We start from the raw sequence: 13,969 nt of genomic DNA, 5'->3' as shown, positions 1-13,969 counted from the left end.
TCAATGATTTGTAGCAGAAGGAGGAAATAAGCATTCAAACAGAAAAGAATGAAGAAACAAGAATTCAAAAAAGTGAGGAGAGGCTTAGGAACTTCCAGAACAACTTTAAATGTTCCAACATCCGAATCATAGGAATGCCAGAAGGAGAAGAGGGAAAAAAAGCAAGACATTGAAAACTTACTAGAACAAATAATGAAAGAACTTCCCCAATCTGGCAAAGGAAATAGACTTCCAGGAAGTCCAGGAAGCCCAGAGAGTCCCAAAGGAGTAGAACTCAAGGAAGCACACACTAAGGCACATCATAATTAAGTTACACAAGATTAAAGATAAGGAGAGAACCTTAAAAACAGCAAGAGAAAAGGAGACAGTTACCTACAAAGGAGTGCCCATAAGACTGTCAGCTGATTTCTCAAAACAAACCTTACAGGCAAGAAGAGGCTGGAAAGAAGTATTCCAAGTTATGAAAGGCAAGGACCCACATCCAAGATTACTCTATCCAGCAAAGCTATAATTTAGAATGGAAGGGCAGATAAAGTGCTTCCCAGAGAAGGTCAAGTTGAAGGAGTTCATCATCACCAAGCCCTTATTACATGAAATGTTAAAGGGACTTATCTAAGAAAAAGATGATCAAAACTATGAACAAAAAAATGACAACAAACTCACAATTATCAACAACTGAACCTAAAAACTTGAAAAACCAAAACAAACCAAGTAAACAATTAGAACAGGACTAGAAGCACAGAAATGGAGACCACACGGAGTGTTATTAGAGGGGAGGGAAAGTGGGGAGAATGGGGGAAAACATACAGGGAATAAGAAGCATAAATGCAAGTACAAAATAGACAGGGGGAGGTTAGGAATAGTATGGGAAATGGAGAAGCCAAAGGACTTGTATCTATGACCCAAGGACATGAAATAAGGTGGGGTGGGGGTGGGAATTCTGGTGGGAAGCAGGGTGCAGGGTGGAGGGGAATAAAGGGGAGAAAAAAATGGGACAACTTTAATAGCATAATAAAATATATTTAAAAAAGAAAATATTAAAATGAGAATCATATGACCAAGTCCCCCCAAAAATGTGTCTCTGGGTTGGTAGTATTTGAAGAGAAATTACATTGTTTTCTTTGTCCTTAATTTATATTTTTAAATTAAAAATAATTATGCATGCAAAAAAATTTTTTTGCAAGCTATATTCAATCTTTTTCAATCCATTCTTCCTAAAGTTAAATAGATTCAACTCCTTTTGGATTTCTCCATAAACCTTGTATTTCAGTGCCTTAAACAGGCAAATTCTTCTGTGAGACTTCACATTTTCCAGTGACATAGATCAACAAGGTCTCAGGAATAAACGGTGGTTTGAGAATAAAAAGAGTGTCCAGAGCCTTAAAGATGTTTATGTACTTCAGAATTGCTCTTAAAACAATCTTCCTAAACTCTTTAGAAGGATCTTTCTCTTTTTAATCTGATTTAATTTATGTGGCAACTTCTAGGAGGCCAATGTCTCTCACAGACATGTATTCATGAAACTCAGTTAACTGCATCCTTCTGTCCAAATTACAGAAGAGATACGCAGTACAGTCTCTTCTCAGTGTTGAAAAATGTTGAAAGAAGGCAAGAGATTTGTAACTTCTTTCCCTAAGTTTTAGTGAGCCTTTGATAATTCTGGGAAGGAATCAACAGAGAGGAACTTGGAATGGGACTGCACATCATTCTTTGCCAAATCCCCAGTGAAGCACAGTTGACTCCCCATGAGGCAACTCCGTGAACAGTCGCTGAGGACCTGCTGTGTTCAGCAGGCGCCTGGGTATGGTCCATTTCTCTGATCTTTGGGAGTGAAGGTGAGTCCTACTGGGCACATTAAGTGTTTTTCCTGCCTGGCACCCACTTCTTTTTATCTTGGGAACAGTTTCTCTACCAGTAAAAGGGGCCCTGCCTCCCTCACACAAGAATCAAGTCCTTTTTCTAGAATTGCTACGTATGTGGTGAGGGAAGGCCTCTGTCTTAAAGTCATCAGAGACGAAAACCATGGAAATCTAAGAAGAGCCTGCCTGAAAATGGCGCCAACAGAGAGGAAAGTAGGGACACGCCTGGGAAGGGCATGTGTGGACAATGAGAAGGGGAGAGAGTCTAGGGATCCAGTTCCTGAGTTGGTGTACTAGAATCCAGCTGCACTTGAAGCTAAGACAGATACATTAATAAATTCCTTTTCTACTTAAGGTACTTTTCCACTGGGCTTCTGTCACATATTACCATAAGAGCCCTATGAAGCAAGGTTTTACTTAACTGTACAATGACAACAGTACAAAGGTACAGGTACCCACAGTGATACCCTTAGGCTGTGCTAACAGAGACCTGACAGCTAGCTCGTCTGCTCTGTGTGACAGACTGCATGGGGACCATGAGTGGAGGACATGCTCAGAAGATAGTGGCCGGAATTTCACTGGATTGCAGGCCATCATAGAGAAATGGTGGAGAGAGCCAAGGCTTTGTTACATGGAAAAGAGAGGACTCATTTGGGTGAGTGGCAGAGAGGGCCGGGCTTCTTTAAATGTTGGACCACCTTGTGAAAGAGATCAGATTTCACTTTCTAAACCATTGAGTCAAAGCAACAAAGTACCAGACTCCAACTCCATGTAAGGAGCTGTTCAGACTGAAAATGGGTTCCCCTGGAAATCTGGAGATCCTCACCACTGGTGTCTATGCCCAGACAGGCAAGGTCGGGATGGTGAGTGGCCCCTATCACACCCTATCACACGGGCCATTGGCTTAGTTGGTCCCCAAGCTCCCCTCTAATCCTGTAAGTCCAGGATTCTGCACCTGAGAATACTGGGGCCTCTTCCAGCTTACAGGAACGAGGACATTGGAGTTGGAGCCTGACGAGGTGGAGGATGTGCTCCGGGTGACAGCCACAGCCCTGGACTTCCCATCACGGCCAGAAGAGTTCTGCAGTTCATCATATCGCCTCCCAATGATTGGCGTCTTAGAAAGAACACAAAGCACACACTCTTCTATCACTTTAAAACATCTCTGGTGTGTGGAATTCCTCTACCCAGCAGCAACCAAGAACTGCTTATTTGATTAAAAATTAGAATAGAGAAGTTCAATGTTACAAGTAGGTTCATTTTCCTGAGGTTCAAATACACATTGAGTCATTTTGCGTCTTCAACATTTTCCCACTCTCTGTAGTAGCTGAAAACAAATACAATTACTTGTTCTTAAACATTTTTTAGAAACCACTGATGAAAATTAGAAGCAGAACATTCAGGGAAACAAAGAGTCAGTTGTCAGGTATTTAAGCTTGAAATAATTTCTTGCAGTCAAAACAAGAGATTAAAAGTCCTTCCCTTCTTCCCAACATTTATACCCTCTCAGTTACTTAAAAATTTATTTAAGTTATTTACACCTTTTCAATTTGTAAATGACTAAGGTCAGGGCCAGGTATTTGGACAAAGCTTCAGAAATTTCATTTCCTCAGAGTCCCAGATTTCGATGGCTAAATGGGCAGCAGCTCCCACATTAGTGCAAGGAGGTGTCCGGTACACAGACCAGCTTGAGGGTCTACACCTGGGGCTGGCAGAGCCCAACAGGTGATTCTACACTTGGCTGTCAAGGCTCATCATTCTGGAATGGCCAGGTCTCTTGGGTCTGCAGCTGACTGGCTGCATGTTTTTTGTACCTCTTTGGAACAGAATAAACTTAAGTCAAAGAATAAAATACTTTTCCCTCCTAGCTATGTAAAAAATGTTAAAAACTGTAAAGTATTGACTCAATACCTTATTATGATATACAAACTGAACAGAGATGAAGGTATCACCATGGCAGCAATGTAGTGTATCATGCTGACCACTGAAATGATAAAAGGTCAGTGAGAGCACTGTGTGAGAAAACCCAACCCGGACACGACCCGCTTCATAGAGTAAGTTCTGGTTGTTGCCTTCAGAGAGTTTATTCATTCAGCAGGGTCGAAGAATGCTTATGTACCTACCATGAACCAGACCATAGTTACAAAATGGACAGAGCATAGTTTCTACTTTGGGGGGCTATGGGTCATGGGGTAAGAAACACAGGAAAGCAGAGTATTTCTACATCTTAGATTAAATTGGCTAAGCACAGGCCTTTCAATGTTTGTTCCTGAACCGGCAGGTAAATCTGACTACTTTCTGCCCTCTCTTTTCTCCCTGACTCCTTAGCTTGGTTCACTGGTGCCCTCCTCCCACCACACAGTCCCCTTTCCACAAAGCAACACTTTAGATAATTTTGTAGTTTAAAAAGTAGTGTGGCTCGGGGAAGCAGCTATAAAGGTGAATTCTGTCTTCCTGCAGATCTCAGTCATTGGCTGGTCTGGCTGCAGTTCAGGGAACACGTTCGTCCATAAAGAGACAGGATACACCAGTCTCCAGAAAAGAATGAGTGAGGGTCATAGTTTAAAATGCTGAAGAACATTCCATTTTAGTTATCTCTTTACAAATCATTTTTTATATAATCAAGGCTAGCTTCTATTTTTCAAAACTGCAAATTGAGAGCCCCAGTGAATAGGCCTCCTTAATTTGAAAAACAATGATGCAGAACACTCAATGTGTTCTTAAAAAGCAAGCTAATTCAGGCCTTAGAAGTAAGTCTTCATTGGAAGTAACATACAGCTAGGATTTCTCGCGCAAGGCAGCTACTTGTAATCTTTTCACTATATATTCATTCTAAGTGTATAGAAATAGTTAACATGCCTCTGAAATGTCGAAGTGGAAGTCCAGGGTTTTCCCAGGCAATTCCTTAGAAGCACTGGTCCACACTCGATGTATTTCTATCTTTGACAGGTCACTGTGCTGGTAGGATGGCAAAACGAGGCTGGCCGACCGAGAAACTACCAGCTTCAAGATATTCAAAGCTTCTCTCCAGTGAACACTCTGAGAGAAACAAAGAGTCCAATGATTAATAATAATCTAATTTTTAAAATATTATAATGCTAGCTACTGAAATGTCTCATGATCAGTCAGGAGTTACTGATTTAAAACAGTGCAGGAAATTTCATGACACGTAAAAGGCAAATGACATAAAAAGCAATTTATATATAGGATGACCTATATTTAAGGAACAAGCAAATAAAAAAAAGACCAATTTTGTCCATATTCAAATAAATAGATTTTAAAATAAGGTTATCAGTTTTGCTAATGAAGTGCCTCTTTAATTTGAAAAACAAAAAGCAAAAATCAAACAAACCCTGCCCCAGAGAATCCTTAATGCATTTATGCTACTGCACCAGGTCTCTGCCCTCAGCCCTCTTGTCTTTCCACTCATCATATTCCTTATGACCTAACCCAGGAATCTGGGAGTTATTCTTTATTCCTTTCTGTCTCTCTCTCCTGAAAATGTGATCCTTCCTTGCCATTCCTGCTGGCACTGGTTCAGTTAAATCCTCTCCAGCCACCACCTGGTTTATTTCAATGAACTCTTAAGTGGTCTCCCGGCTGGCAGTCTCTACTTAAGTCTATCACACACTAGCTACAGTGGCCGGCCTTCCTTCCTTCCTTCCTTCCTTCCTTCCTTCCTTCCTTCCTTCCTTCCTTCCCTCCTTCCTTCCTTCCTTCCCTTTCTCCTTCTTCTTCTTCTCCTCCTTCTTCTTTATTGTTATTCTATTACAGTTATTGCAATTTCCCCCCTGTTGCTCTCCTCTACCCCGCTCAAGCCCCTGCTCCCACAGTGAGTTCCCACCCTGTTGTCCATGTCTATGGGTCCTTTATACATATTTCCTGACTAGTCCCTTCCCCTTCTTTCCCCCCATTATCCCCCTCCCTCCTCCCCTCTGGTCACTGTCAGTCTGTTCCCTGTTTTCATGCCTCTGGTTCTATTTTGCTCCTTTGTTCTGTTTATAGGTTCCACTTATAGGTGAGATCATACAGTATTTGTCTTTCACTGTCTAGCTTATTTCACTTAGCATAATATACTCCAGTGCCATCCATGTGATCAGGCAAGAAAAAGAAATAAAAGGCATCCAAATTGGAAAGGAGGAAGTAAAACTGTCATTGTTTGTAGATGACATGATAGTGTACACAGAAAATCCTATAGGTTCCACCAAAAATTATTTGACCTAATGAGTGAATTTGTCAAAACAGTAAGATACAAAGTCAATATTCAGAAATCAAAGGCATTTTTGTACACCAACAATGAAATATCAGAAACAGAAACTAGGGGGAAAATCCCATTTACTATAGCAAGAAGAAAAATAAAGTACCTAGGAATAAACTTAACCAAGGAAGTAAAAGACCTATACTTGGAAAACTATAGAACATTGAAGAAAGAAATTAAGGAACACAAAAATAAATGGAAGCATATACCATGTTCATGGACTAGAAGAATTAATATCATTAAAATGTCCACACCATCCAAAGCAATCTATAGATTCAGTGCAATCCCTATTACAATACCAATGACAGCCCTGGTTGGTGTGGCTCAGTGAATTGAGCACTGGCCTGTGAGCCCAAGGATCACTGGTTCAATTCACAATCAGGGCACATGCCTGAGTTTCAAGCCAGGTCCCCTATAGGGGGCGTGCAAGAGGCAACCACACATTGATGCTTTTCTCCCTCTCTTCCTCCCTCCCTTCTCCTTTGTCTAAAAATAAATAAATAAAATATTTAAAGAAAAATAAAATACCAATGACAAATTTCAAAGATTTAGAATACATATTTCAAAAATTTATATGGAACCATAAATGACCCCGAATAGCCTCAGCAATTTTAAGAAAGAACAACAAAATAGGAGGGATCACAGTACCTAATATCAAACTATATTACAAGGCCACTGTAATCAAAGCAGTCTGGTACTGGCAAGAACAGACACATAGATCAATGGAACAGAACAGGAAGTCCAGAAAGAAATCCAAGTCTCTACGGTCAATTAACGTTTGACAAAGGGTGCAGCAGCATAAAATGGAAGGAGTAAAGATAGCCTCTTCAATAAATGGTGTTGGGACAACTGGACTGGCACATACAGTGGTCTTTCTAGAACTCTTCAGGCCATGTCACTTCCCTGCCTACAATCCTTCAAGGCCTCCCTCTATTGGACAGGGTGGAGCCCACAGGGGTGATCTTCCCCAAGCTATCCCTGGAGCTCCCCAAACTAGGCCAGTTCCCTTAGCCTCTGTGCCTTTCTTTACTCAGGATATTTCCTCATTCTGGAATGCCCTTCCTCTCCTTATAGGCTTGTCAAATGCCTACTCTTCCCATAAGACTCACTTTGCTTTACCTTCTTTGTCTCCCTGACAACCCCCAGGCTGACTGTGTGAGGTCCTTCTCCCACAAAAAATATTGAACATACATAAACTGATTTGGTAAAAGCTATTATTATTATTTGCCTAAGTTTTGGGATATAAACACATGATATAAAACATACTTCTTTTGTTGTTCAATTTGCACAAGAGAGGTCGTAGTTTAAATGTGAAATGAGCTCCCATTTAAGATGTCTAGTACCAGATATGGCCCATGGGCTTAGGATACAATATATAGCCCAATAAAGCTGTGAAATGGGGCAGATGATTGGTAGGAAGATGTGAACTGACCCTCTGTCACCCATGAGTGCTAGGAAGTAAGAAAGTATCACCTAATGTCTACTATATCATACAACTATTATTGGAACAATGCCACCTGAAAAATGAAAAAAAAAAAAAGCTTGGAAATCACTTTTAAGCATTAAATAATATTAACAAGTAATAAGACTGGTGAAGTGATAATAGAAAGAAATGTCTAAAATTACACTGAATGGCTTTGTCAATGAGTTTAACCAGAGAAAACCTAGAATTTGCTCTTGAACTTTCCTGAAGCAAAAAACAAACAAACAAAAAAGAACCTGATGAGAGGTAGCAAGAAGGATGTCTATACTCCTGGGCTTGGTCCTTCCCCCGTCACCCCATGGTAACTCCACACTGCTCCCCATAGCCTGGGGCCACCACATCTAGAGTCTACAATCATGTGTTTCGTATTAACTGCCAGGTGCTAGAAACTTGTTCTGGCTGTTTGATCCCTTAGTATTTCTTTTTAAAAAGGTTTTGTTTCTTTCCTTCCCCCCCACCCCCTCATAGTCTCAGGTAAGGCTTTGAAGAATCAATTTGCAGGTGCTTATTGACATTCAGCAAGTGTCCTGCTTGGAAGGGTGCCCACATAAGGAAACAGGCACTGGCTCTGGAATCAGGTAGACCTGGGTTCAAATACCAGCTCCACCATTTACTGACAGATCTTGGGGCCAGATTCTTTTTTTTTTTTAATTTTATTTTTTTAATCACAGTTTATATTCAATACCATTCTGTATCAGTTTCAGATGTGCAGTAAAGTGGCCAGAAAACCATGAACTCTACAAAGTGGTCCCCCTGCTGCCCGAAACACCCATCTGGCCCCATACTGTTATCTTGACACCACTGACTATATTACCCATGCTACAAACCTCTTCCCTGTGACTATTTTGTAACTAACAATTTGCACTTCTTAATCCTTTCACTATTTTAACCTAGCCCCCAACCTCTCTCCTTTCTGACAGTGGTCAGTCTGTTCTCTGTATCTCTGAGTCTGTTTCTATTTTGTTTATTTTGATCATTAGATTCCACGTATAAGTGAAATCATATGGTACTTGTTTTTCTTTGAATGGCTTATTTTACTTAGCACAAGGCTCTCCAGGTCTGTCCATGCTCACAAAGGGTGAGATTTCCTTCTTTTTTATGGCCAAGTAAGTATTCCATTGTGTAATGTGCCAGTTTTTTTATCTGCTCATCTACCGATGGGCACTTGGGTTGCCTCCAAATCTTGACTATTGTAAATAACACTGCAATGAACACAGAGGTGCATGTGTTCTTTTGAATTAATGTTTTGTGTTTCCTTGTATATATTATCAGAAATGGAATCACTTGTTCACAAGGCAACTTCACTTTTAATTTTTGAGGAACCTCCATACTGCTTTCCACAATGGCTGCACAATCTACATCCCCACCAACAACACACGAGGTTTCCCTTTTCTCCAACATCCTCACCAACACTTGTTTGCTGACTGATTGATGAGAGTCATTCTGCTGACAGGTGTGAGGAGTTATCTCATTGTTGGTTTTATTTTGCATGTCTCTGATGATTAGTGATGTTGAGCATCTTTTCATCTGTCAATTGGTCATATGTGTATATTCCTTGGAGAAATGTCTATTCAGGTCCTTTCCTTATTTTTTAACTGGATTATTTGTTTTTCTGCTGTTGTCTGAGTTCTTTATAAATTTTGGATGTTGAGCTCTTACCAGGTGTATCATTAGCGAATATGTTATCCTATTCAGTAGGTTGTCTTTTCTTCTTATTGATGGTTTCCTTTCATTTGCTAAAACTTTTCAGTTTGATGTAGTCCCTCTTGTTTATTTTTTCTTTTGTTTCCCTTGCCCCAGGAGATATGTCAGAAAAAATATTGCTACTACCTATGTTTCCTTTTAGGATTTTTATGTTTTCAAGTCTTAACATTTAAGTCATTAATCCATTTTGAATTTAATCTTGTGTATGGTGTAACAAGGTGGTTTTAAATTTTTTATAAAAGACTGTTTATTATAGAAATATTCAAATATACACAAAACAGAAAAAGTAGTAAAATGAATCCCTATGTGTATCTTGATTTTTTTTATCCCACCATTTTCTTTGGTTTGTTTGTTGGAATATTTTCAGGTGCATTTATACAAGTTACTTAACCTTATTTCCCTCAACTTTGCTTGTTGAAACACCTGGTCTAGATCTAGGGACATGCAAATTCCTTCTCCCTTTTCCTTCTTTGAAATGGGAAACTACAAATAACACCCTGGCCCTGCCCTCCCAGCCAGGTGTGTGCTTTTAATATCCAACCTGTAAGCCCCAAGAGGCATAACTTGAAGAAACACATCAGGGTCTGGTCCTGTCTGTCTTTTCTGGTCCTGTCTGTCTTCTTCTACTCATCTGTGGTCAGCTACCACTCTTGATTGCCTCAGTGTGTTAGAATATCAATGAATATTCAAATGCATGGTCAAGCACAAGCTACATGCGAGAACCTGGTCTTTTTGTAATGACTCCCTGGTTTCTAAGTGTAGTTATTTAAACACTCACTTGCACATATTTCTCGATGGTCTTCAGAACTTCCATGTTAAACTGCTTTACAGGAACAACTGAAAGGTCCATGTAGCTGAGCAGGCTGTAGATGACCTGGAGGAGGGGCTGCTGCATGCTCGGGAGGCCCTTCTCCAGCAGCTGTGGGGGCGAGGCACAGCCTGAGTCAGTGATACCAGGGTTTCACATAGAAGCACCAACCTTTCCCAATACTTTTATGATTGCACAGTTCTTTAGAGGGGAATTAACTACTGAAGAAATGAAGATATTGTCAAAGGCCATGTAGGCAGGTCTGAATATATAAACATAATATTCACACAATGGAATACAACAAAATAAACCTTGATGCTTTTCTCAAAAGAAAGCATCAAATACCACTAATTATTGAAAATTAAAAATAAAAACAAAAGATACAACTTATCAGTTATGGAATTGGAAAGGATAAGACATTGATATTAGTCTTGGTGAGGATATATGATGGGAATTCTTACACATCAGTAGACAAGTAAATTGGATAATTTGGCATTTGAAATCAAGAGTACTGAAATGGTTTAAATCTTTCGAAATAGTAACTACACTTTTAGGAACATTTCTAGACCTAGAGATAAACACTGAGATTTAAATATGAGGTTTTACCATGGCGTTATTTATAATGGTGAAAACAAAACATCCACACAGCACAAAACAAGAAAGCCTGGAAGCCATTCAAATGTGGACCACTAGGGAAACAGATATACAACCTATGGTGAATTATATGATAAAATATCACGTAGTCAATAGCATGACACTTTTAAAGATAGTGCAGGATGTTAGATAACATTAAGTGGATGACAAAGTATATATTATAGAAATGTACACTTGAAAACCTATATAATTTTATTAACCAATGTCACTGTAATAAAATCACAAAAGGAATGAGCAAGTTTAGATAACTTTTCTGTAATAAGACACAAGTATTGATATCAATGTGTATGTCATATAGAAATAACTTTGGAAAAACCCCCAACAAATTGTTAATAGTGTTTCTCTCTAAATAATAGAATTATTGGATACTTTTTAAATTGTTTTTTTAAACTTTCCCGTACCTTCCAAATTTTCTGTGTTGAACATACACTGCTTTTATAATCAGAAAAATAATCAATGATATTTTCAAAATGAAAATCACAATAATGAGAAAATATGTGACAGTCATCATGATAAAAGGTTCAAACTGAAGAATAGAAATAATTCAAATAAATGCTGAAATTCCATATCAAAAATGGTCAAAAGAAATAACTTAGCAGTTAACACATGAAAAAAATACACAATGATGCAAATCTAGTGTGTGGAAAAAGAACATATTTGCTAGAAATGAAATATATCAAGAGAATAATTTTAAAATACCAAAAATAATAAATAAATAGAATGATAAAATTTAGTGGGAGTAGGGGAAAACAAGACTATTTACACATTGTAGTACTATAAATTCGGAAAATATCTGTGATGACTAGTTTCCCAAGTGTGTAAAACTTTTAACATATCCACATATCCAGCACGTTACCTGGACAGTTACTTTGGGAATTACCACCAGAAGAAATTAACAAATAGGATGTGATGAAAAGTCTACATAAAAGAATCATTTGTAATAGAAAAAATTATGAACACAAGCAACAAAAGGAATACAGTTAAGCAAATGTGTTACATTAAATTCATAGAATTCTAGTTATTTAAAGTGATGCCATGTGAGCTGTGTCACACATAGAAGTACACACACAGCCCTGGCTGTCATAGCTCAGTAGATTGAGCATGGGCTGCAAACCAAAGGGTTGCCAGTTCAATTCCCAGTCAGGGCACATGCCTGGGTTGCAGGCCAGGTCCCCAGTGGGGTCCACATGAGAACCAACCACACATTGATATTTCTCTCTCTCTTTCTCCCTCCCTTCTCCTCTCTAAAAAAATTAAATCTAAAAAAAAATATAAATACACACACAGATTCAATTTTCAGTGAACAGGTTCAGTGGAAATACTGACCACAACTGTATAAAATTATTTGTATATGCATAACCAACAGCTGTAAGAACAGGTGAGTACTAGAAATCAGAGTTATTGGGTTGGCCAAAAAGTCCATTTAGTTTTTTCTATAAAATAAAAGACCTTATTTTCACCAATAACTTTATTGACTTGGACATTTTGAGTATGTTAGCTACCTCCTGCTATTGGCTTCTAGTGGGTAGAGGCCAGGGTGCTGCTAAACATCTTCCCATGCATAAGACAGCACCACAGCAAAAAATTATTTGGCCAAAATGTCAATAGTACCATGAAACTTCACAAACCACTTCTGACATGTTCAATCAGTCACAGCACCTTCTCTACCCACTGCACAAATCTTTTCTTGTGTTTCAGTTGTGTTTTTACCTTTCTTGAAATAATAAAGCATAATACCCTGAGAATGCTGTGTATTTTCTTCCATCTTTAATAGTTAAATGGCTATACAAAAACTCACCAATTTTGATATATTTTTTAAATGCATACTGACTTGACAGCTGTCACAATACAATCGAACAAAATTGTTTTGAATGAAGTTAAAGACAACCAAGCACTACTAGAGCCATCATACAAAAAAGAACTAAATGAACATTTTGTCCAGTCCAATATTATGTATTATATAAGGTGGGTTGTTATGTTCGTAATAAAACATGTTGGTGGCAATTTGTGATAAGGGCTGAAGAACAAATTAGGTAATCCACTTTTACTTAATTTTCATTGTGGTAAATATTTAATATGACATTTACCATTTTAACTATTGTTAAGTGTACAATTTAGCAGCATTAAGTACATTCACACTGTTGTGCATCCATCACCACAATTTATATCCAGAATTTGTTCACCATCCCAAACTGAAACTATAAAACAGTAATTCTTTACTACCCCCCTCCTCAGGCCCTGGTAACCACTCTTCTCCTTTCTGTCTCTATAAGTTTGCCTGTTCTACATACATCATGTAAGTGGAATCATATACTTGCCCTTTTGTGCCTGGCTTCTTTCACTGATCATAATGGTTTCAAGCTTCATCTATATTGTAGCATGTGTTGGCACTTTATACCTTTTTAAATCTCAATAATATTCCTTTGTATGGATATACCACATCTCTTCATATGTCTGAAGCTTTTATCTCTAGTAATCCAAACAAGTCTGCCTCCTTGCTGCTTCATGTGTCGCCTCTGTAAAAACAGGCACCATCTGCCTTTGTAGGCAGGGCATTTACATTGGTTATCCTGTACTCCCATATGCTGAGGTGTGTGTGTGTAGGCAAGGTGTGAGCAAGGTGATAATTAGAAGCAGCCAGGTGGCACTTATGAGAGGTTTTCTAAAGTGCCAGGGATGGGAGGATGAAGACAGCAAATAATCAGGGCTGTACAGGCCACATATTTGAGACCCATATCACAAATCAAAATTCTGCAGGATCAACCATAAATGTTGATGGATGGGATAAGTATACTCTTCTTGGCAGAGGCTTTCAGTCCTGCACAGCCTTTCAGAAAGTAATCGATTCTTTAACCTATCTGGACGCCAAATGGGAGACATAACTCAAAAAAATTAAAATGGACAGCCCTCACCACCAGACAAGGCCCTGTCAGAGGTATGAATGCGTGTACCCTAAGGAGAAGCAGCACTGAAAATTCTAAACAGGTAGCTGTTCTCAGTCATTTGCCTCATGGAGTTCCTGAACTTGTGTACTAGGCTTGCTGGGGACTGGAGCTGCTAAACAAAGTACATGTTATCTCTTGTCCCACATGCTCATATTTCCAGCCCTAATGTACACTGAAGTCAAAGGAGAAACACATTTGTAGAAGGAAAAAAAGCATTCCACTTTTAAAAGCAAACATAAGGCATAAAGATAAAAAGTT

The 13,969-nt window shown here is 38.8% G+C and overlaps 1 protein-coding gene across 11 annotated transcripts in view; it reads right to left on the bottom strand.

The window, feature by feature from the left end:
• FRY (FRY microtubule binding protein) overlaps positions 1-13,969 on the bottom strand; it is a 541,372-nt gene that overhangs the window by 94,777 nt on the left and 432,626 nt on the right. For all 11 annotated transcript variants that reach the window (XM_045844752.1, XM_045844742.1, XM_045844745.1 and 8 more), the window contains 3 exons: positions 10,083-10,223; positions 4,719-4,898; positions 2,815-2,976 (listed from right to left, as the gene is read on the bottom strand). In XM_045844752.1, the coding sequence (XP_045700708.1) occupies positions 2,815-2,976; positions 4,719-4,898; positions 10,083-10,223 (483 nt within the window). The remainder of the gene's footprint in view (positions 1-2,814; positions 2,977-4,718; positions 4,899-10,082; positions 10,224-13,969) is intronic.

This window comes from Phyllostomus hastatus, unplaced genomic scaffold, assembly GCF_019186645.2.
Source record: "Phyllostomus hastatus isolate PE091 unplaced genomic scaffold, TTU_PhHast_1.1 phas_contig_41, whole genome shotgun sequence".
NCBI lineage: Eukaryota > Metazoa > Chordata > Mammalia > Chiroptera > Phyllostomidae > Phyllostomus > Phyllostomus hastatus.
Note: the sequence above shows the minus strand (reverse complement) of the source record. Positions and strands in the feature narration are given on the sequence as shown.